Source organism: Delphinapterus leucas, chromosome 15 (assembly GCF_059928025.1).
Source record: "Delphinapterus leucas isolate spDelLeu-1000000601 "Yukka" chromosome 15, BTC_Dleu_Yukka2, whole genome shotgun sequence".
In the NCBI taxonomy this organism is placed as follows: domain Eukaryota; kingdom Metazoa; phylum Chordata; class Mammalia; order Artiodactyla; family Monodontidae; genus Delphinapterus; species Delphinapterus leucas.
The window spans coordinates 88,119,913-88,141,245 of NC_143143.1; the positions used below are offsets into that span (position 1 = coordinate 88,119,913).

The 21,333-nt window shown below is 58.7% G+C and overlaps 3 protein-coding genes across 3 annotated transcripts; 2 read left to right on the forward strand and 1 right to left on the reverse strand.

Annotated features, from left to right (window-relative positions):
- The first annotated feature begins 17 nt into the window (after positions 1 to 17).
- Positions 18 to 3,417, forward strand: TNFRSF6B (TNF receptor superfamily member 6b). The gene is made up of 3 exons (XM_022597385.2): positions 18 to 648; positions 739 to 942; positions 1,359 to 3,417. Exons 1-3 carry the CDS (start codon positions 252 to 254, stop codon positions 1,646 to 1,648), a joined length of 891 nt encoding a protein of 296 aa, XP_022453093.1. The 5' UTR covers positions 18 to 251; the 3' UTR covers positions 1,649 to 3,417.
- On the reverse strand, positions 1,707 to 9,021 carry ARFRP1 (ARF related protein 1). The gene is given in 9 exon segments (XM_089897205.1): positions 1,707 to 3,588; positions 3,657 to 3,757; positions 4,259 to 4,329; positions 4,546 to 4,666; positions 4,668 to 4,715; positions 7,644 to 7,726; positions 7,934 to 8,021; positions 8,289 to 8,387; positions 8,878 to 9,021. Coding segments are annotated over 8 exon segments (693 nt in total). The 5' UTR covers positions 8,382 to 8,387; positions 8,878 to 9,021; the 3' UTR covers positions 1,707 to 3,500.
- Positions 9,022 to 9,341: 320 nt separating this feature from the next.
- ZGPAT (zinc finger CCCH-type and G-patch domain containing) lies at positions 9,342 to 21,306 on the forward strand. The gene is made up of 6 exons (XM_022597573.3): positions 9,342 to 10,190; positions 18,952 to 19,085; positions 19,312 to 19,467; positions 20,124 to 20,243; positions 20,330 to 20,738; positions 20,882 to 21,306. The coding sequence occupies exons 1-6, from the start codon at positions 9,607 to 9,609 to the stop codon at positions 21,018 to 21,020; spliced, it is 1,542 nt and encodes a 513-aa protein (XP_022453281.2). The 5' UTR covers positions 9,342 to 9,606; the 3' UTR covers positions 21,021 to 21,306.
- The last annotated feature ends 27 nt before the right edge of the window (positions 21,307 to 21,333 follow it).

The window sequence follows — 21,333 nt, forward strand, 5'->3', positions numbered from 1 at the left end:
GTTCAGAGCAGGAGCCGCTACCCCCTCCACCCGCCGGTTGCCAGGCCTGGTAACGGGGTCAGGAGCTGCCCGTGGTGCTGGTGGCCTGCACGGGACTGCCCTGGCACTGGGCTCTGCGGAGGGAGAGGTCAAAGCCTGGGACCCCAGGTGGCCGACCGCTCCCCTCAGGCGGGGCGGGGCTCCGCGGGGGCGTGGCCAAGCCAGCCCTTATAGGACGCGGCCCGGGAGGCCGCTGCCACTCCAGCGAGACCATGAGGCTCCTGCTGTGGCAGCTGCCGGCCCTGCTGCTGGCGCTTGCGGCGCGGGGGACGGCGGCGGGCGCGCCCACCTACCCGAGGCGGGACGCGGAGACGGGGGAGTGGCTGGCGTGCGACAAGTGCCCCCCGGGCACCTTCGTGCAGCGACCTTGCGGCCGGGACAACCCCACGACGTGCGGCGCGTGCCCGCCGCGCCACTACACGCAGTTCTGGAACTACCTGGAGCGCTGCCGATACTGCAACGTCATCTGCGGGGAGCGCGAGGAGGAGGCGCGGCCGTGCGGGGCCACCCACAACCGCGCCTGCCGCTGTCGCCCCGGCTTCTTCGCGCACGCCGGCTTCTGCCTGGAGCACGAGCCCTGCCCGCCCGGCGCAGGCGTGGTCGCCCCCGGTGGGTGCAGGGCGGGGCCGCGGCGCCGGGCCCTCCGCCGAACGGAGCCAACTCGGCTCTCCTGACGCCGGCCTCCCCGTTCGTCCTCAGGCACCCCCAGCCAGAACACGCAGTGCCAACCGTGCTCCCCGGGCACCTTCTCCGCCAGCAGCTCGAGCTCGGAGCGGTGCCAGCCCCACCGCAACTGCACGGCCCTGGGCCTGGCCGTCAACGTGCCGGGCTCCCCGTTCCACGATGCCCTGTGCACCAAATGCACGGGCTTCCCGCTCGGCTCGCTGGAGCCGGGGGCACCGGGTGAGCGGGACGGGGGGCGCGGAGGCCTCGGTGGGCTCCTGGGAAGGGCTTCCGGAAGTGCAGTGGGGACAGCCTAGGGGATGCCGTTGGCTGAGGACGTCAGCGCTGGCGGGTGATGCCGTTTCCCGCCGACCTTGAGAAACAGGCTCCGAGGGCTTAAATGGCTTGCGGGAGGGAACGGCAGCGAACGTGGCGGGTCCCCTTTACGTCGCATCCCATCCCCGGCATCGGCCCACGAGCCCCGCCTCCTTGCCGGCCGAGTTTCCCGCGGTCGCCCCGGGTCCTCCAGCACGGCTGCAGCCTCACCCACTCGTTAGCGCGCGGGGATCCCTCGGTCCTGCCCCTCCTGGGCGCGGAGGGACGCTCACGGCGCGCTGGCAGCTAGTCGGGTACCCCCTCGCCCCTCCCTCCCGCAGGGACCGAGGAGTGCCAGCGCGCCGTGGTCGACTTCGTAGCTTTCCAGGACATCTCTCCCAGGAGGTTCCAGCGGCTGCAGCAGGCGCTTGCGGGCCCCGGGGCGCGGAGTCCGCCGCCGTCGCAAAGGGAGGATCGCGCGGCGCTGCGGCGGAGGCTGTGGCTGCTGCTCACGGAGCTCCGAGAGGCGCGGCCCGGGACGCTGGGGGCGCGGCTGCTGCGGGCGCTGCGCGCGGCCAGGCTGTCCGGGCTGGAGCGCAGCGTCCGCGAGCGTTTCCTCCGCACGCGCTGAGCACTCTCCCCGTTATTTATTCGCTCCCGGCCCGAGCCCCACGCATGGGCGGCCCGCAAGTCGCACCTAAGGAAGCTTTGGACCCGGCTTCTGTGGCGTTATAAATTTATTTTTCATAAAGCCGATTGGCAAACGAGTGTGGTGTCTGGCCGGCGCGCAGTGGGCACATCTGGCAGGGGACACACCTGGGCAGGCTGCCCGGGTGCGGCCTGCTGCCTTCCCCCCCCTCCCCACCCCGACTGGGACGGACCCTCGATGGGGGAAGGGTTGTGGGAGACGGGGACAGCGGGTGGCAGCCGTCCCCAGGCCTCACTGCGTGATCCTCTCCGCCCCAGTTGTGCTCTCAGTGGTTAGGATGGTGTGGAGGGAGGGTTGCCCAGTCCCCGGGCTCTCACCGTGGAACAGAAGCCAGCCCGGAGTGGTCAACACGCCAGCCCGTGAGTCCTGGGGCACCAAGAGAAGCGTCCCCCTCGTTACCCCTCCTTTGGGCTCCACCCTCAAAGCAGCAGGGGATTTCCCAGCAAGGGACCGGCCAAGACCTCCCGGTAGGACAGCGTGTCTCACTCGCTTTCTGGGAAACGTCGCTTTTCCCTTCTGGGGCAGGTTTGGATGACGGCTTGACTCACCAATCCAGGGGGACTCCCAGTCCTGGCCTGGCAGCCCCCTGCCAGCCCCGGAACCCCCTACCTGACCCCCAGGAAGGGCCCCAGGGGAGGCAGGGTCACAGCCCCCCCACTCCCCCATGACTCACATCACCTGCAGCTGGTCCCCAGCCCCAGCCCTGACTCATCCCTTTCCCAGCATCTCCTCCTGGGCCCCATCGGGGAGAGCAGCTGGGGCTGTGACCCTCAGACATGAAGCCACCAGGCCTCTGGAGGAACAGTGGACAGGAGCCACTCCAACTGTCTTTATTTCGGCCACAGCTAGGCTCATGGGGGGCTGGCAGCTCCTGCAGGGGCTGTGTGGGAGGGTCCTGAGGACCAGTCTTGCCTGGAGGGCCTCTGCTCCTGGACACAGGCCTGGAAGGGGCTTTCTAGATGGCTCACCCCCGCCCCGAGGGGCCCCGCGCTTCACCGCCAGCTGGGAGTGCAGGCCCAGCACACCACCAGCCCACCCCCGAGGTGGTGACTGTGGCCATCCTAGGTGGGTGGCAGGCAGGCTTGCGGGGAGTGGGGGGTGGGGTGATGCCCACTCCTAGCACAACGGCCTACCTTTACTGTCCTTGCTGGGGATCAAAACAAGGTGGCTGGGCCAGTGGAGGGGGCACACAGCCTCCCAGGCAGGTCTCCCCTGCCCCGTCCTGAGGCTGCATCAGGACAGGGACGGAGGCGAGCCCAGGTCTTCCTGAAGCTGACACCAGCCCCCCAGTCCGCCTCCAGGATCAGAGGGGACAGAGGCTGAGGACGGCCATGGCCCCCCGGCCCCCTCCGTGGGCACGATGTAGCCCTGGGCACTGTGAAGGGCCCCACACCTCTGGAAAAACCCAGTTCCAAGCCAGCTGCCCCACAAGGCCCCACGAGGGTCCAGGCCGGCAGGCCTGCTGGAGCAGCAGCTCCAAAGGGAGTGGTGGCCTGCCAAGGCCTCACCCCGGGGCCCCAAAACTGGGCCTTGGGGGCGGGGCCCAGGCCCGATGTGAGGGTCTGGTGGGGTCCCTGCCACCCCAGCTCCCCTCGACAGAAGAAGCGTCCGGATGCCTACGCTTTTCTGGATACAGAGAAAAGTTTGTCTTAGAAGAAAAACAAAGCAAGTAGAACCACCACAAGGCAAAGCCAACCCAGCCCCCGGGGGGATCAGCGGCGGAGTCAGCAGGAGCTCTTCAGGACAAGCGGCGGGTGCTCTGGGCCGGCTGTGCCTATGTGATGTCCCGCTGCCGCGGCGGCCGGTGCACATTCCGCACGACGCACTTCACCATCCATTCGATGCCCTCGCGCACCCCCTTGCTGTGGAGACAGTGGGTGTGAGGCGGGGCCAGCCGTGGCCCCCGGCGCCCAGGGCAAGCCCCACTCACCCCGTGAGGGCCGAGCAGGCCTGGGTCAGGCAGTCGCGCCTGCCGATCTTGGAGGCGCAGTCGCTGAACACAGTCTTGATGTCGGGGATGGAGAGGCAAGTCTGGGGGAGGCGAGGCTGCGAGGATCAGGCTCAGGCCCGGCCCCAGGGCAGCTCCTAGAGCTGCAGGGGGCACCCCGGGGCTACTCCATCCAGGAGGGGTCCTGCCTGGTGAGCCGCCTCAGGGGAGCAGGTGTCAGGGAAGGTCTACAGGGAAGCAGCACTCAGGGCCCCCTCCACGCGGATGGCCCTGCACCACCACTGGTCAGTGGTCCCAGGGGATGAGGCCAGCAAAGCTGCTGTGCTCAAGGGCAGCAGACAGGTCGGGGTCAGGGCTGACTCCCACCCTGGTCTCTCTGCATTTTCTTTCCAGAGCTTTCTTTCACCTGGGTCTGCCCAGCAGGAGGCTCCTGCTGGCAGCCCTGCGGCCAGAGGCCTGGGGTGGGGGTGGGGAGCTCTGCCCCCAGGGCAGCCATGCTCTGGTGTCTGAGGAAGGCAGCAGCCCTCCCCTGGGAGAGGCGCCCTGTCCCCCGGGAATGGGGCCCGCTGGGCCCAGGGGCTCACCTCAATGTCCTGCTTGTTGGCCAGCACCAGGATGGGGACACCGTCCAGCGCCTCGCTTGTGACCATCTTTTCTGGGGCAAGCAGAGAGGAGGCAGTGAGCGCCCTTTGTCTGCCTCTGCCCGGAGGTCCCCAGGCCCTCACGGACCCCCTACAGGCGTGGACGCACTCAGCGGGGCCCTCCTGACGTGGCACCCTCCCCCTCCCCCACCCAGCCCAGCTCTGGAGGCGGGCTGTGCAGACGGGACCGCCCGCTCCCCCGCCTCCCCGGCCTGGCCAGCCGCACACACCGAATGCTCGCTTGGACTCGGACAGCCGCTCCTCATCCGTGGAGTCGATGACATAGATGACGCCGTGGCACTCCGCGTAGTACTGGGCGGGAGCAGAACGGGGTGCTGAGCCGCGGGCACCCGGCCACCTTGAGGCAGCCCCCAGCTGGAAGACCCTTCTGGGGTGCTTCCTGGGGGTGGGGAGGGAGGGCAGAGTGGAGAGGTGCCCCAGACCCCCCGGGCCGGGGTGGCCACCTCCCTCACCCACTTGCCGGGTGCTGTGCTCCGAACACCGCTTCAGCCTCCACTCTTAGGACCCACCCACACCTGCTGGCCTGACGGCAGCTGGAGGAGAAAGGATGGGGCTTGGGGTCTCAGCAGACCTGGGGGTGGGGGCAGCGGCGGCTTGCCATCGGGAAGCCACAGAAAGCCCACCGAGGGGCGAGTCCAGAACATTCAAAGCAGCTCTGCCCCCTGCGTGGGACAGAACCAACACCTGAGCCAGCGCCAGCGAGCTCGGAGCTCTGCAGGCTGGACCGGGGCCGGGAGGGTGGCCGGCCCTGGGTTCCCTCCCAGCAGCGGCCACACAGGAGCCACCCTGACACTTAAAACCACCAGAGCCCGGGGTATGGGGAGAGCTATGGGGGGTGAACGGCAGCACCCCTGGGAAAGGACAGACACACGAAACGGGCCTGGCAAGTCAGCCTTCTGTTCCGCTCAGAAAAGAGTACAGAAATTCCCACACTGGCGGAGCGGGTGACGCCCCCACGCACACTCCAGCTCTTGCCCAGCGTGATCCCAGGAACCGGGAACACCCACATGTCCCACAGGGCATGACGCCAACTTGTCCCCGCCCCCCCAGTACAAGTCAAGCCATTGTACCTGCACTCGCTACAGAGAAGGAAGCCCGACACGGGTGGCCTCTGGGGCTGCAGACCGCGTGTCCTACACCCGGGGCCTCTCTGGCCAGCCTGCTGGGTGACGCAGGGCCAGGAGCTGCGGCCCAACCGTGGAGGCCTCCGAGGCAGGAGGGGACAGCGTGGGGTTTGCAGCGAGCCAGTGAGGGAATCACTGCTCTGCCCCTGGGGCCCCTGTGGTGGCAGGGGACTTCAACCCATGTGCAACCGGGCCCCGGCAGACGGGCCCAGGTCCACCGCCATGCCCTCGGGCATCGGGTGACGGCCAGGCAGCAGCGGCAGGAATAGGGGCGGCACCCCTGGGGCTGAGCGTGAGCCCAACCTGGAGCGCGAGGGGCTGCCCTGAGCCCGCGGCACCCGCCGTGCCCAGACCCTGATGGTGGTGTCACCTGTGGCCTCGCACTGGAGGGCTCTCGGCTATGGCCTGGAGGGACAGGCCAGAAGTCACCCCTGTGGCAGGGCGCCGGGGGTCTGCTTGGTCCACAGACCTGGCCTGAGGCTGGCATGCGCACAGACCAGTGGGCAGCAGTGTGCGGCACGAGCGGAGGTGTGGGTGGACGGACAGCAGTGGACACGCGAGTGAAAACCCGCCAGACCGTGCCGCCCCACGACAGCGGCTCAGATCCAGAGCGGGAGCAGAAGCCCCACTTTCCACTCCTCCTGGTGACTCAGAGCTGGGGTTAGGGGTGTGGTCACCTCCATGCTACCTGCTCACAGGGGCCAGCAGGGCGCCCACCCTGGCAGGGGCACCTGACGCCGTAGGCAGGCGGCAGGGCACCCACTCCACCCGAGTCACAGAGCATGCGAGCAGCCCAGGGTCCCTCCGAGACGGCAGGCTCAGTGATCGGGGCTCAGCCCCTCGTGATGAGGCAACGAGGCCACGCCACCAACAGACGTGGAAGCTGGTGGGGGGATGGGGGGGCACGACCAACCCAGTTTCCCCTCAGGAGGAGCCAGTCCCCAACCAGAGGCGTGTGTGTGCAGGTGCACCTGTCACCGGCCGTGGCCTGGCTGCCGTGACAAGCAGTGCACCCAGTGCAGATCCCCTTGTTGGCTCCTGCAAGACCCATTCTGACCCATAAAGAACCATCTGACCATGTCACAGCCGCCCAGGGCAGCCCACCGTGGTGACCTGCCACAGGGATGGAGTCCCAGCCAGCTTGGCCCGACATGGGGCAGCATCTGAGATGACCCCACCCCTGCCCAGGCCCGCATCCCCCCCATACACTCGCACCCCAACCTCTGCCGCAGCATCTGCCCCCGAGACCCTGGCCTATGACAGGATATCAGGACCTGTCTCACACTCCCCGCGTGAGTCTGGAGTTTGCACAGACAGCCCCTAGCTTGGCTCTGCCTTGGTCCAACTTAAATGGCCACAGGAGGTCTGTCAGCGACCTTCTGGCCGCAGGATAGAACCTGTCCTCTTGGCTGGAGATCAGGACGAGGGGGACACTTTGGGAGGAAAAAGGAAAAAGTGACCAGGTACCTGCTGCTGGGGTCAAACCAGAAATCAAGACCAGGGCGTGCGAGCCACCGGCAAGTGCTGGGATGGGCACATCTGCCCCCAGAATCAGGGTGAGCTTGTCTGAGCCCCTGGCACTAGGCTGTACCAAACCCGCCACGTCAATCCACTGGGAGGGGGCTGAGGGAAGAGGCTTGTCCTGCCCTGTTCTCTGCTGGACCCCGGTGCCTGGTACAGGCTGAGCTGAACACCGACTCCAGTCTCGAGGTCTCAGAAACGCTTCAAACCTACCTCGAAAGAGGAGACACGTGCTGTGGGCCGTGGAGGACACCCTCCCCTGATGGGGAAGGGGCCACCATGGAGGACAGGCCCTAAGCTAGGACTGAGGGAGGACCCAGTAGGGGAGACTCAGGCCCCGGTGCTGCAGCTGAGCACCAAACAGGCATTGCGTCTCCCCCAGGTCTGCTCCTCGACCATTCTTCATCTCGTCCCGTTCTGATCAGCAACAAAATCTCTAAGCCAAAAGGAACCGAGTTTGTCTCTGCTCTTGGGGGGAGTGACTTGGGAACTGGGATGGAGATGAGCCTCAGGAACCAAGTGGGTGACGGAAGCCGCCAACAGGAAGAAAAGAAGGGGAGTCCCAGGCCTTCTGAGGAAAGGCAGGAAGAGACCACGGTGCCAGCTAGAGAGATGGCACGACAGGCAGGCCAGGGAGTCGATGTGGCATCCGCCCACCTTACCTTGTCCCACAAAGACTGCAGCTCCTCCTGCCCCCCTAAGTCCCAGAACATGAGGCGGGCCTTTCCAAAGTCCACAGTGCCGACTGGGGAGAAAAGGAGACAGGTGAGGCTGTGGCCTTGGTCCCTGACACACGGGCTCCCAGCCCTCCCAGGAGGAGCAGGCAGTGCCGGCGCTCCGCGATGCTGGGGCCAATGCGAGCCGGAGCAGTGGCCTCACCCTCGGCCTCCGTACACTGCAGCATCCTCAGGGCTCTGCCCCGCAAACCCACAGCCGTAAAGGACCCCCTTACTGTTTAGGCCCACAGTGGTAGTGATTTTGGACAGACTCATCCCCTTGTAGTTCTTGTTGAACCGGGTCTTTGACTGCTCCAAGAAGGTCTAAAGGGAGAGACAGAGAGAGGCGTGACGTGAGAACTGGGAGACTTCTCATGGCTGCTTCACAAATACCCCTACTTGGGCCTATTCCTCTAAATTGAAACAAAACAAAACAACGTTTTGCTTTTAAAGCAGCTAGCGGTAACTGTCCCATGGCCTTAAGCGGAGTTCGGGTCCTATATGGGTACAGAACATGCAGCTAAAAGCATAAAACCAACAGGACCATAGGGCAGCGGGGTAGTAGGGGTGTTGACACGGGACCGCACGTACCGTCTTCCCGGCGTTGTCCAGACCCAAGATCAGGATGCAGTACTCATCCTTCTGGAACATGTACTTGTACAGGCCTGACAGCAGCGTGTACATCCTGCCCTGGGAAGCCGAGATCGGTCACGGGCGAACCGGCCCGCACCACGCCTCCCCAGCGCCCCTCAACGGGCAGAGGGTCTGTCTGCGCGCTTGACCGCTCAGAGCTGGAGCCCTGAGCGGGGCTCCTCCTGACCCGCCTCCCCTCAGCCCGGCACTGCCGCCGCCGCCTTCGCCTCCGCAACTGCTCCCGCCTTGGCCCGGAGCTCCCGGCGCCCTCGCTCCCACTCCCGGCCCGGCCAGGGCGCTCCGCTGGCAGGCAAAAGGCGGCCCGTCCCGCCCCGCTTCACCCCGAGCGCGGCCCTCGCTCCCCAGCCCGGGCTCCCCTCGGGCTTCGCTCCGCTCGGGTCTCCCCGCGAGCCGCCCGCCTCGCACCCGGCCCGCCGTGGGCGCCTCTCAGAGGCGGGGCGCATGGGTGCGGGTGGAGGGCGGCGCGGACAGACTGCGGACCGGCCGCCGGGCCCGGGCCCAGCTCCGCTCGCCCTCCTCGACTTACTTGCGCCCGCCCGGCCGGGCCGCGGAGCCGGGGAGCCGGGGAGCCGAAGAACCGGCGGAACCGCAGCGCGCCTAGCCCTCCGACCCCACGCTGACCCCGCGCTGACCCCGCGTGGCGCCCGACGGGACGCCGGCTGGCTACCCGGGGAGGGGCGGAGCCGTCCCGGCGGCCCCCGCGCCAGGCACTTCCGGCGGCGGCGGCGGCGCTCGGGCGGAAGTGCCTGTCGGTTGCGGGGGCCGAAGCAGGCGCGGGGCGTCTTTGGCCGGTGAGGCCAGCAGGCCGTCTGTGGCGGCGGCCGGGAGACGGCGCAGAGGAGGGCCGGAGGCGAGGGGGTCTGGGCGACGGGGCCTGGGCCCTTGGTGGCAGGCCGAGCGGGGGCGGGCGGCGCGGGGCCCGGGAGGTGGGCCCGGCCGGGGGCATCGGGCTGGGACGCAGATACCCCGGAGGAACTTGACGGCAGCTCCCAGGAAGGGAGCGGAGGCCGTGGGGCCAGCGGCCAAGGGCTGGTTCTGGCTCTTCTTCTCGGAGCTGGAAACTTCTCTCGGCCCAAACGGGAGGCAGGGCGGTTGACGGTTCCGCAGGCTGTCCGCCGAGGGCGGCGGTTGGCCAGCGCTCAGTGCCAGCCTCGCGGGGACGGCCGGTCCCGGGTTCATCCGGCTTCTCTTCCCCGCATCTCTGGCTCCCACGCCTCCCCTCTGAGGACCCAGGGACCCGGCCCCTCCCGACAGGATGGACGAGGAGAGCCTGCAGACCGCCCTCCGGACCTACGACGCGCAGCTGCAGCAGGTGGAGCTGGCTCTGGGCACTGGCCTGGATCCCTCGGAGCTGGCAGATCTGCGCCAGCTGCAGGGGGACCTGAAGGAGCTGATCGAGCTCACTGAGGCCAGCCTGGTGTCCGTCAGGAAGAGCAAGCTGCTGGCGGCGCTGGATGGAGAGCGCCCAGCCCAGGAGGATGCTGAGTACTTGGCTTTCCAGGAGGCCATTGCTGAGGCAGTGGAGGTGCCAGTAGCCCCCGAGGCAGAATTGGAGACTGTTCCTATGAGAGAGACCGGGCCAGGACCCACGGAGCCTGGGCGGGAGGAGGACGAGGGGGAGGACGAGGACGGGGCAGAGCTGAGTGGGAGGAAGGTGAACGCCCCCTACTGCAGTGCCTGGGGCACCCTGGAGTATCACAACGCCATGATCGTGGGCACCGAGGAGACGAATGATGGCGCCCCGGGCGTGCGCGTACTCTATCTCTACCCCACTCACAAGTCCCTGAAGCCTTGCCCGTTCTTCCTGGAGGGGAAGTGCCGTTTCCAGGAGAGCTGCAGGTAAGGCCTGGGTTCCCGGGGCCCCTGGGGTCGTTGGGGGGGGGGTGGATTGCAGACAGGATCAGGGGCTAGGTGGGCCCTCTGGGCTTTGAAGTTTTGTCCTTCTTTGCCCAGCAGAGTGCTGACAAGAAGAGACCTTGGGGGGCAGGGGATTTTTCTAGCAGTGTCCTTGTTTAGGTGTTCAGTTGGATTTTCCCCGGGTAGATGAAGAAGTATGGAAAGGCTGATGTTGAAAAGAATGGACTCCCCCCCCCCGCCCCCATCACCAGTTTTATTCTTCAGAATGAAACTTCTAAAATTTGCTTTTTTTTTTTATTTTTTTGCGGTACGCGGGCCTCTCACTGCTGTGGCCTCTCCCGTTGCGGAGCACAGGCTCCGGACGCACAGGCTCAGTGGCCATGGCTCACGGACCCAGCCACTCCGCGACATGTGGGATCTGCCCAGACCGGAGCACAAACCCGTGTCCCCTGCATCGGCAGGCGGACTCTCAACCACTGCACCACCAGGGAAGCCCTAAAATCTGCTTTTATTATAGAAACTTGATTATAGAAGTTGTCAAACACATGTGAAGTTAGAGGGAGTAGCGTACAGGCTGCCCGTGCTCCAGCTTCAGGCGTCATTGTCTGTCAAGATCGTGCCAGTCTTGTTTCAACTCTTCCTGCCTCTGGATTACCTTAAAGCAAGTTGTAGAAATTACTGGGCTTTCCCTTATAAATACTTCAGGATACTACCCTAACCTGAGTGATGAGGATGTTATTTTAAAAACTATCTCCATGTCGCCGTCACACTTAACGGAATTTAACAGCAATACTTTGTTCGTATTCAAATTTCCACAGTTGTAATGATGTTGCTTTTTGCTTAAGCACATAACTTTAACTTTGCTTCTTTTTACTTTTTCTTTGCAAAGAATACTTATCGAGATTTCCAATAGATGATTTTCTTTTTTAGCCAATAGTCCGGGGTAACTTCCTTTAGTTCTTCCGTTGTCTTATTTCTTTATAGGATCCTTGCTGGGCCTTAAGTCTGATTTGCTACATTTCCCCCTTTTTTCCTTTCATTCCCTGTAAGTTTTGTGAAAGGCGTAGCGTGCATACAAGAAAGTGCACGACAAATCAGTCATAAGCCTCCTCCAGCTTCCACAGGGTGGGTGTGCCCCTATCCTCAGCAAGCAGTCATGGAGCAGAGGAGGGAGCCCTCCATCCTTTCTGCCACTGGTCCCTCCGGAGGGTTCCTCCCCGTCCCTCTGCCATGTCCTGTGTGGTGATGAGAACTAACGTGTCCCTGTGCTGCGTCCTCTGGGCAGGCACTGTTCCGAGGGTTTCATGTGTGTTAACTCACCTGGCAGCAGGCCTGCCAGGTAGGCCGTAAGGCTGCTGTGGTCGCTGGGCCTCCCAGGCAGCCAGGCTCTGAGACGGGCCGGCTCCCCTCTGCCGTGGTCTCAGCTGCTGCCTGCTGTCAGCTTTAGGCCCAACCCATGCAGCCCACGAACATGCCCCTCACCACCACCCGGGTCTGATAGTTATTTTCTTGCATTTGTTTTGGATTTTTAAAATTTACTTATTGAAAACTTTATTTTAAAGATAAAATAGTGTTAAAGCACAGTGTGACCCACCACTCTGTCGCAGTCCCCTCCCCTTCTTGGGAGGCTTGTTGGCACATCTGTGGTGTGTTTCTCTCTAGTACACATGAGACCTTTATAGACACGTGTATCTGTGAATAGGACATATTTGTGCTTTATTTTCTAATTAAGTGGTTAGCATGCAGGATGCTTCGTTTTGCAGCTCTTCTCAGAGAGCGTGTCTGTGAGAAAAGTCCACATTGATATTTATAGAAATATTTTGTGCATTTTAATTGCTGTGTTATTTTCCTCATGAATATGCCACATTTTATTCTGTCTCCTGGTGTTTCCCAGTTTGTTTGTTTTTTTTAATTTATCGATTGATTGATTGCTGCGCGCGGGCTTTCTCTAGTTGAGGTGAGTGGGGGCTACTCTTCATTGAGGTGCACGGGCTTCTTATTGTTGTGGCTTCTCTTGTTGCAGAGCACGGGCTGTAGAGCACAGGCTCAGTAGTTGTGGCACGCAGGCTCAGCAGTTGTAGCTCGTGGGCTGTAGAGCACAGGCTCAGTAGTTGTGGCACACGGGCTTAGTTGCTCCGTGGCATGTGGGATCTTCCCGGACCAGGGCTCAAACCTGTGTCCCCTGAATTGGCAGGCGGATTCTTAACCACTGCGCCACCAGGGAAGTCCATTTTCCCAGTTGTTATTTATTACAAACAACGTGCTGTGAACATCCTAGTGCACATCTTTCGTCCCTGGTGAGAATGTCCCCGGTGTGTAGCAGTGTGGAGAACACGCGCATTTTCTGTCCTTGTGCGCCTTACGGTTCCCAGTCCCTGGTCTGCTCCGTAGTCACCCTCGGTCATGTTCTCTTACTTGCGAATTCGTGCCCACTGAGAGCTGGGGATGTGATCTTGATTGAACTTGTATTTCCTTGATTATTAGCAAGATTGAGCATTTTTTCGTACATTTGTTCTAACTTCATCACTCTGTTTCAATGTCCTTATCAGTAAAAACAGAGATGAGGATGTCTCTCGCAGTTGTTGGGAGAACGGGATGCGTTAATAGAAGTAAAAGAATATTGAACAGTAGCTAACATGTAGTAAGGACACAGCGAACTTCAAATTTTTATCTTGTTATTGTAAAATAAAATCAGACAGAGGAAGTAAAGAAATAGCATGAGAAATCATTGTAACATCCTAGTACTCGCTGCTCGGATCAAAACTACAAATTTGCCAATTACCCCAGGAGCCCCTCTGTTTGCCTCAGCCCAGACATAGCCTTCTCCCTCTGCCAAAAAGAAGCACTGTCTCGACTTTTATGATAATCACTTCCTTGTGTTCTTTGGTGCGGCCGGGTGTAAACGTTGTAGTTTAATCTTGCTCGCTTTTTAAGGCTGCTGTGTCTGCACCCCGCCCCCCCACCCCTGCCTTTCCTGGCCTCACAGTTTCACTGTTGAAGGACCAGACCCTTTGACCGTCATCGACCGCCCTGGTGCAGCCCAGCATGTTCCTGTGTCCACCGCAGGCTGGCATCTGGATCCAGGGACCTGGTCACACTCAGGACCCCCATTTGGGCATGTCTCTACGTGTTGTGCTTTTGTCAGGAGGCACCTGATGTATAGCTGCCAACGGTGCTCAACGCCGAGATCCACTGATACAGTGTGGATTGCAAAAAAGAGCTCTTTAACTCTGTCAGTTCATTTACTAGCTGAACGTTATAGAGAGATGCCTTTCCTTGTCTACAGTTTGGCTATCTAGTGGTACAGATCATATGGAAAAGGCAGGGTAATGCCAGACTTTTCTGTTTTGTTTCCTTGGTTTCCAAGATAGCAAATTGGTTCTCTTTCATCCTGAGGTGATAAATTGGCTTTTAAAAAATATTTAATATCCATATGGACTGATGGATTTAAATATATTTGATGAATTTCAGTCCACGAAGATTCTGATCTTTTTTTTTTTTTTTTCTTTGCGGTACGCGGGCCACTCACTGTTGAGGCCTCTCCTTTTGTGGAGCACAGGTTCTGGACGTGCAGGCTCAGTGGCCATGGCTCACGGGCCCAGCCGCTCCGCGGCATGTGGTATCCTCCCGGACCGGGACATGAACCCGTGTCCCCTGCATCGGCAGGCGGACTCTCAACCACTGTGCCACCAGGGAAGCCCAGATTCTTATCTTTATTGAAGCTCAAATTGTCTCACCCTTGTCAAGTGGGAGCTTCTTCAGGTTGGCTCCCACATCCTTTTGACACAGCCCCAGGAGTCAGGGTTTCCCACAGTTATCTGCACTCTTCCTACCCCAGACCTGAAGGCACCCAAGTCTCCAAGAAGCCCTGGTTTCTTTTAATGGGAGATGGTATTTCACAACCCACAGTGGGGGCACTGGGATGCACTTTGCTGCTAGTTGGTTCATCACTGTAGGCTTTTTCAGCAGACGGACCTAGGAAATATAGGTGGACACACACTAATGTACATGTTAGTGTGTATATACCCATACCACATACTTATGTTTTTAAGGACAAATACTTTGTGAATTTATACTGATATTTCCAATTCAAATTAAGGATTGCAGTGTTTCTACTTAATCTTTTCTGGATCACATCCGTATTTCCTTCTTTATGCCAGGACTCTGGTTCTCAAGGACATAGGGAATGATGGGCTCCAAAGGACCCATAATTAATTTGTTTTATCCCATTTTACACACACAGGACACTCAGAATAACATTCATTCATTCTTCCATTATGATGATTGAAAACTGTTAAAAGCATTTTTACACGTACTACTACCCACATTCTCCCTCTGTCTCTGTGATTGCACTAGACCTGCGTTGTTGGATCTTGTGGCTGTTACAGCCATTGTGTCCCTTTTACTCCCAACCTTAGTTCTAGAAGGACCTCTGCATTTCATGCTTACCATCATTCGATCTGTTGGGGTCTTTTTAGCGTTTCGGTTGTATGAGACTCGTTTTCTGGTAGATTCTTCAGGAAGGGCTCACAGGAATAATGTTTTCAGAGATCTGGCATGTTGATTAGGTTCTGTTTGTGTCTTTTATACTGGAAGAGCAGTTTTATTGAATACATTAAGTCCCCTACATATGAACGAGTTCTGTTCTGAGAGTGCGTTCGTAAGTGCAATTTGTTCATAAGTCCAACAAAGTTAGCCTAGGTACCCAACAAACACAATCAGCTATATAGTATTGTACTGTAATAGGCTGTTAGTACTTTTCACACAAGTAATATATAAAAAACAACACAAAAAATAAAACATTTTAAATCTTCCAGTACCTTGAAAAGTACAGTAGTACAGTACAACAGCTGGCATGCAGTGGCACATTTGCATCTTTGAAAGTTCGCAACTTGAAGGTTCGTATGTAGGGGACTTACTGTATAAGATTCTTGTCTCGTATTACTTTCCTGAATATTTCATATAACTTATTCTATTTTGATATAAAATATTGTTGAAAATTTCCCTTGTAAATCACATGCTCTAATGGCGTAAGGGTCCAGCTTCATTCTTTTGCACGTAGGTATCCAGTTTCCCAGTACCATTTGTTGAAAGAACTGTCCTTTCCCCATTGAATTGCCATGACACCCCTGACGAGACCTGACTGATGTGTGTGAGGGGTTATTTCTGGGTTCTCTCATCCAGTTCATTGGTCCACACCAATGGACTGGATGTGTTTATGCCAGTACATACTGTTTGGATGACTGTAGCTTTGTAGTAAGTTTTGCAGTCAGGAAGTACATAGTCCTCAAACATTTTTTCTTCTCAAGATTCTTTTGGCTATTCAAGATCCATTGCATTTCCATGTGAATTTTAAAATCAGCTTGTCCAATTCTGTGTAAAAGAAAATTGGAATTTTGATAGGAATTGCATTGCATCTGTAGATCAATGTGGGTAGTATTGCCATCCTAATAATATGAAGTCTTCTAATTTATGAACATGGGATCTTTTTCCAATTATGTAGGTCTTCTTTAATTTCTTTCAGCAATGTTCTGTAGTTCACAAGCCTTGGTTAAATTTATTTCTAAGCATTTTATTCATTTTCATGCTGCTGTAAATAAAATTATTTCATTTTTAGATTGTGCATTTTTAGTGTATTAATATGCAACTGATCTTTCTATGTTGATCTTATATCCTATAACACTATCAAATTCATTTTTTAGCTCTAATAGGATTTTTTTCTGGATTATTTAGGGTTTTTTGTATATACAGTTATGTCATTGACAAATAGAGGTACTTTTGCTTCTTTTTTTTTTTTAATTTTTTTTTGGCTGCATTGGGTCTTCGTTGCCGTTCTTGGGCTTTCTCTAGTTGCGGCGAACAGGGGGCTACTCTTCATTGTGGTCCGCGGGCTTTTCACTGCAGTGGTTTCTCCTGTTGTGGAGCATGGGCTCTAGGCGCACAGGCTTCAGTAGGTGTGGCACGCGGGCTCAGTAATTGTGGCTCACGGGCGCTAGAGCGCAAGCCCAGTAGTGGCGCACGGGCTTAGCTGCTCCGTGGCATGTGGGATCTTCCCAGACCAGGGCTCTAACCTGTCCGCTGCATTGGCAGGCAGATTCCTAACCACTGTGCCACCAAGGAAGCCCACTTTTGCTTCTTCCCTTCCAATTTGGATGGCTTTTATTTATTTTTCTTGCTTAACTGCTCCGCCTAGAACTTCCAATACTACACTGAATAGAAGTAGCGAGAGCAGCCATCCTTGTCTTGTTCCTGATCTTAGGGGGAAAGCACCCAGTCTCTCACCACTGAGTGTGATGTGAGCTGTGGGTTTTCCATAGTTGCTGTTTATCAGGTTGAGTGTTGTTTTGGTTGGTTTTTTTTTTAATAAATTTATTTATTTATTTTTGGCTGCATTTGGTCTTTGTTGCTGTGTACGGGCTTTCTGTAGTTGCGGCCAGAGGGGGCTACTCTTTGTTGTGGTGCGCGGCCTTCTCATTGCAGTGGCTTCTCTTGTTGTGGAGCGCGGGCTCTAGGGGCACGGGCTTCAGTAGTTGTGGCACGTGGACTCAGTAGCTGTGGCTCACTGGCTCTAGAGCGCAGGCTCAGTAGTTGTGGCACACAGGCTTAGTTGCTCTGTGGCATGTGGGATCTTCCAAGACCAGGGCTCAAACCCGTGTGCCCTGCATTGGCAGGCGGATTCTTAACCCCTGCGCCACCAGGGAAGTCCCTGAGTGTTTTTAACATGCAAGGGTGTTGCATTTTTTCAGGTATCTTTCCTGTATCAGTTGACGTGCTAGTTTTCTATTAACGTGCTCTGTTTTGTTGAGTGGCTTTCATGTGTTGAACCACCCTGCATTCCTGGGGTAAACCGAACTGAGTTGTGGCGTGTACTCATTCTAAATGCTTGCTTTCTGGTTCAAGTTTTTGCTTCCTGTGGAGTGTATTTTCGGGAATGTTGTGAAGCAGACGATCGAGTGGGGTGTTGCTGGGGTTTTTTGTACGGGAAACCAATTTTTAATTTTTTCCTTATGAAATCCGTAGTGTGTGTTTTCCTGCCTCATTGGCAACACCTCCTCTGTCCTGTGTGAAGTTTGTTGTATGAGAGGCTCTTCCTGGGTGCACTTCATTCCATTGATCAGGCTGCCTGTGCTCTTGGTTGACGTTCGTTTCATGGACACGCCGTTAACTACTCCCCATGGTTGGGAACTTAGGTTATTTCCAAGTCTTTCGTGTTTGGGTCACATCCTTCTGGCTCAGTCCTTACATACTTTCATTATTGTTGTTTTAGGGTCATTCCCTAGAAGCGCTTGCTGGATTAAGGGGGACACCAAATTTTAGGGCTTCTAAGAGTACCAAAGATTCTTGCAGGGAGGTTTAGTTGGTGGCGTCTGTAGTGTCTGGGTGTGTTGAGGGGGTGTTTGAGCAAATTCACCGAGTCTGGGCATCTTTCCTCGGTTGAAGAGGGCTTTTCAACCACTGTGCCCAGTGTAGGACACGTGGGCCGGCTTTGCAGCTGCTCGTGCCACTGGCCGTTGGTGGTGCCCTGGGTGCCTGAGGACAGTCAGGGGTGAGAAGGAACTAGCCAGAACCCCGCCAGGGAGGCATCCGAGGCCACCTTTGTTTGCTCCTGGAAGGTGACTGAACTGCCTTGTTTCCTCTCCTTTCTCCCCATGGACTCCACGTAGGAGGCCAGCCACGGCAGGGCTGGCTGTGTGTCCGGAGCGAGTGCCTGTTTTCACTTACTCTCATGGGGTTAGAACCGCTTCCTCCTTGAAATGGGGGCACAGCAGGAGATGTGTGCGTGGTTGCTTCATGTCTTTATTTGGCAAAGTTAAAGGTTGCAGCCCTCTGTTCCCACTTCCTCCCCCACCTCCCCTCTCCCGGTTTTCATTTTGGTTTCACTGTTTCACTGACATCTAGAAGTCAAGGCAGCACTGTTACAACAGCTCTTTCTAATTGGCTGGGGAGGACTCAGTCCTGTGAGAGCACGCAGACACACTTGCCTTGATGACCTGTTGTATCTGGTGGAGAGGCGCCGGGGAGCTCTCATCACAAGGATGTCTCCCAGCCATGTGTGTGCCTGTGTATACATGACTCTAGCCCAGAAGGCTGGGGAGAAACTCGAAGCATCTTTTCCTCAGGGCACCCAGGTCCATCCTGATAGAGTGCAAGCACAAGCGTGTGTGTCCGCACACATGCATGCACACATCCATACACGTGTGCAGGTACATTGCATACGTGTGTGGGTGAGTGCTTGTGTATACTGTGTGTGTGTGCCTGTATGTGCACACGTTTGTGTGCATGTGTATGCACATGTGCATGAGTATATGTGTGCCTGTGTGTGGGTGTATATTGTGCATGTGTGTATGTGTGTATACGTATGCATGTGTGGGCATGGATGCGTATATGTGTGCACATGTGTGCATGGGTTGTGTGCATACATGCGTACACATGTGTTCAGTGTATATTGTGTGTGCATGTGTGAGTGGGTGTTGTTTGTACACACGTGTTCCGTGTATATGTGCGTGGGTGTGTGTTGTGTGCATGTTTATACACGTGTGTGTTGAGTGGATGTGTGTGCATGGGTGTGTGTGTCATATGTTTGTACACACGTGTTCAGCAGATACGTATATAGATGTGTGTGTCTGTCTCCCCATCCATCCTTTCTGTCCAGGCGGTGTCCAGGCAGGTAGACGGGATTCTCCCGGCTCACGGGGCCCTGGTGGCCGTATCTGAGTCTGCATCCCTATGGCCCTCTCTGCAGGTTCTCCCATGGGCAGGTGGTCTCTGTGGATGAGCTGCGCCCCTTCCAAGACCCGGACCTGAGCTCCCTGCAGGCCGGCTCTGCGTGTCTGGCCAAGCGGCAGGATGGCCTCTGGCACCCAGCGCGGATCACTGGTGAGGCTGCCCGGGGCCTCCCTGACGGGGTCCTTTCTGGGAACCCTCCCCGTGTGTCACACGTTAGTCCTGCCCAACAACTCCTCTGTTTGGGCATTGGGATCCCACCCCACGCCCAAGAGGAGCAAGGCCCTGCCTTGGCCTTGGCCCCGCCCTGCTCCCAGCTTCCAGAGTGGCTCCTTCCATGTGTTGAGGCCACTGCCCTGCTGCCTCTGTGCCCCCCCAGATGTGGACAGTGGCTACTACACGGTCAAATTTGACTCTCTGCTGTTGAAAGAGACCGTGGTGGAGGGGGACAGCATCCTGCCCCCGCTGCGCACGGAGCCCGCAGGTTCCTCTGACTCAGACGGCAGTGACGTGGACGACCCCAGCTATGCTCGAGGTATGGCTGCTGCCACCCCGAGAGGCTCCTGGCTGGCAGGGTCCCATACTGTGGTCAGTACGAGGACGCACTTGGGGCAGGGGGCAGACGCGAGGCCCCCACAGCGGGCAGGGGAGATGAGAGGGTGCGTGATGGGTCTGGGGCAGGTCCGGAGACCCACAGATGCAGAAACCCAGAATGATGACAGTCCCACGCGAGCCACAGGAGTAGGTGGGATGCACAGGAAGGGACGGTTTCCTGCAGGGCATGGGGACCTGGCGGGTGGACAGAGGAACTGGCTAGCAGTGTCTGGCCCTCTCCCAGGGGGGTGTCCGCCTGGGGTCTGTTAGCCAAGTTGTCCATGCTGATGGAGGGGAGGACTGAGCTGGCAGGTAGAGGCGAGTACTGCTCTCTGTTAAGGGAACGGCAGCACCCACCTCCAGGGAATAGGATGGGGGCCACCACGTGACCAGGCTGTGACCCTGAAGTGTGGAGAGGGCTGGGCTCTGCCACAGGCTCTGCCTGTTGTTCGCACCACACAGCCCTGGGCAACTGGCAGGGAGCCGGGGTGCCGGGGATTGGCCCTGGCCCAGAGCTGAGCTCTTGGGCTAACCTTGGCCGGAGCCCAGGATGCCCCGTATCCAGCTGGGTTAAGCTGTTGCCCTTGATGCCTGCAGTGGTGGAACCTGCTGCTGCTGACCCCGGGACCTGCAGCTCCGCCTTCGCCGGCTGGGAGGTGCACACGCGGGGCATCGGCTCCAGACTCCTCGCCAAGATGGGCTATGAGTTTGGCAAGGGTGAGTGTGTGCTGCACGGGGGGGTGAAGGGCTCCCTCAGCACGGCCCCAGAGTCCAGTGGCAGTGCCAGCTCGGTGTACCCCCAGGTCTGGGCCGGCATGCGGAGGGCCGGGTGGAGCCCATCCACGCTGTGGTGCTGCCGCGAGGGAAGTCACTGGACCAGTGCGCGGAGATCCTGCAGAAGAGGACCAGGGGCAGCCAGGCTGGCGCCAGCAGGCCCCCAAAATGCCGGGGCAGAGGGGGTGGGCCTAGGGGCCGCCCACCGTCTCGCAGTGTGTTTGACTTCCTGAACGAGAAGCTGAAAGGCGGGGCCCCTGGGGCCCTGGAGGCGGGGGTGGCGCCCCCGGGAAGGAGGAGTGGCGAGGAGGTGTACCACGCCAGCAGGAGTGCCAAGCGCGCCCTGAGCCTGCAGCTCTTCCAGACGGAGGAGAAGATCGAGCAGACCCAGCGAGCCATCCGGGGCATCCAGGAGGCCCTTGCCCGCAATGCTGGCCGGTACGTGTGGGCCCTGCCCGAGCCACGCCGCACCCCTGCCCGTGGTGCCTGGGTGAGAGCTCGCCCCGACCTGAGGGTGGCGGGCCAGATCTGAGGAGGGGCTGGAGGATGATGGGCAGTGCTGAATGGCGGCCCCTCCCTAGGCACAGCGTGACAGCAGCCCAGCTGCAGGAGAAGCTGGCGGGAGCCCAGCGGCAGCTGGGGCAGCTCCGGGCCCAGGAGGCGGGCCTGCAGAGGGAACAGAGGAAGGCGGACACCCACAAGAAGATGACCGAGTTCTAGGGCCCCCACACGTGGCGTGGACAGAGCTCAGGGACCCCGGCTCCCGCTGCCTTCAGGAAGACCAGCTGTCGCTCGACAGCTAGAATGCCACCGGAAGAGGGGCCAGCCCTCACAGTTGGCCTTCTTGCCGACCTCGGGCATGTGGCCACTGCTGAGAGGAGACAGGCTGCAGGGGTCCCTGCCAGGTCCCTTCCTGACACTTCCTTGACCATTGAGCCCACCTACCAGTGTCCTGGGCTGTCTCCTGAGCAAGGACATTAAAGTGACTTTGTTGCAGTGTCTTTTAGTAGAGGCTCGGCTGGCTGTGGGGACT

Bases quoted from the DNA above. Each gene is read 5' to 3' on its own strand.
- TNFRSF6B (XM_022597385.2), top strand. From the start codon at position 252: ATGAGGCTCCTGCTGTGGCAGCTGCCGGCCCTGCTGCTGGCGCTTGCG. The intron at 649-738 runs GTGGGTGCAGGG...GTTCGTCCTCAG, and splicing joins CGCAGGCGTGGTCGCCCCCG to GCACCCCCAGCCAGAACACG. The intron at 943-1,358 runs GTGAGCGGGACG...TCCCTCCCGCAG, and splicing joins GCTGGAGCCGGGGGCACCGG to GGACCGAGGAGTGCCAGCGC.
- ZGPAT (XM_022597573.3), top strand. From the start codon at position 9,607: ATGGACGAGGAGAGCCTGCAGACCGCCCTCCGGACCTACGACGCGCAG. The intron at 10,191-18,951 runs GTAAGGCCTGGG...CCCTCTCTGCAG, and splicing joins CGTTTCCAGGAGAGCTGCAG to GTTCTCCCATGGGCAGGTGG. The intron at 19,086-19,311 runs GTGAGGCTGCCC...GTGCCCCCCCAG, and splicing joins GCACCCAGCGCGGATCACTG to ATGTGGACAGTGGCTACTAC.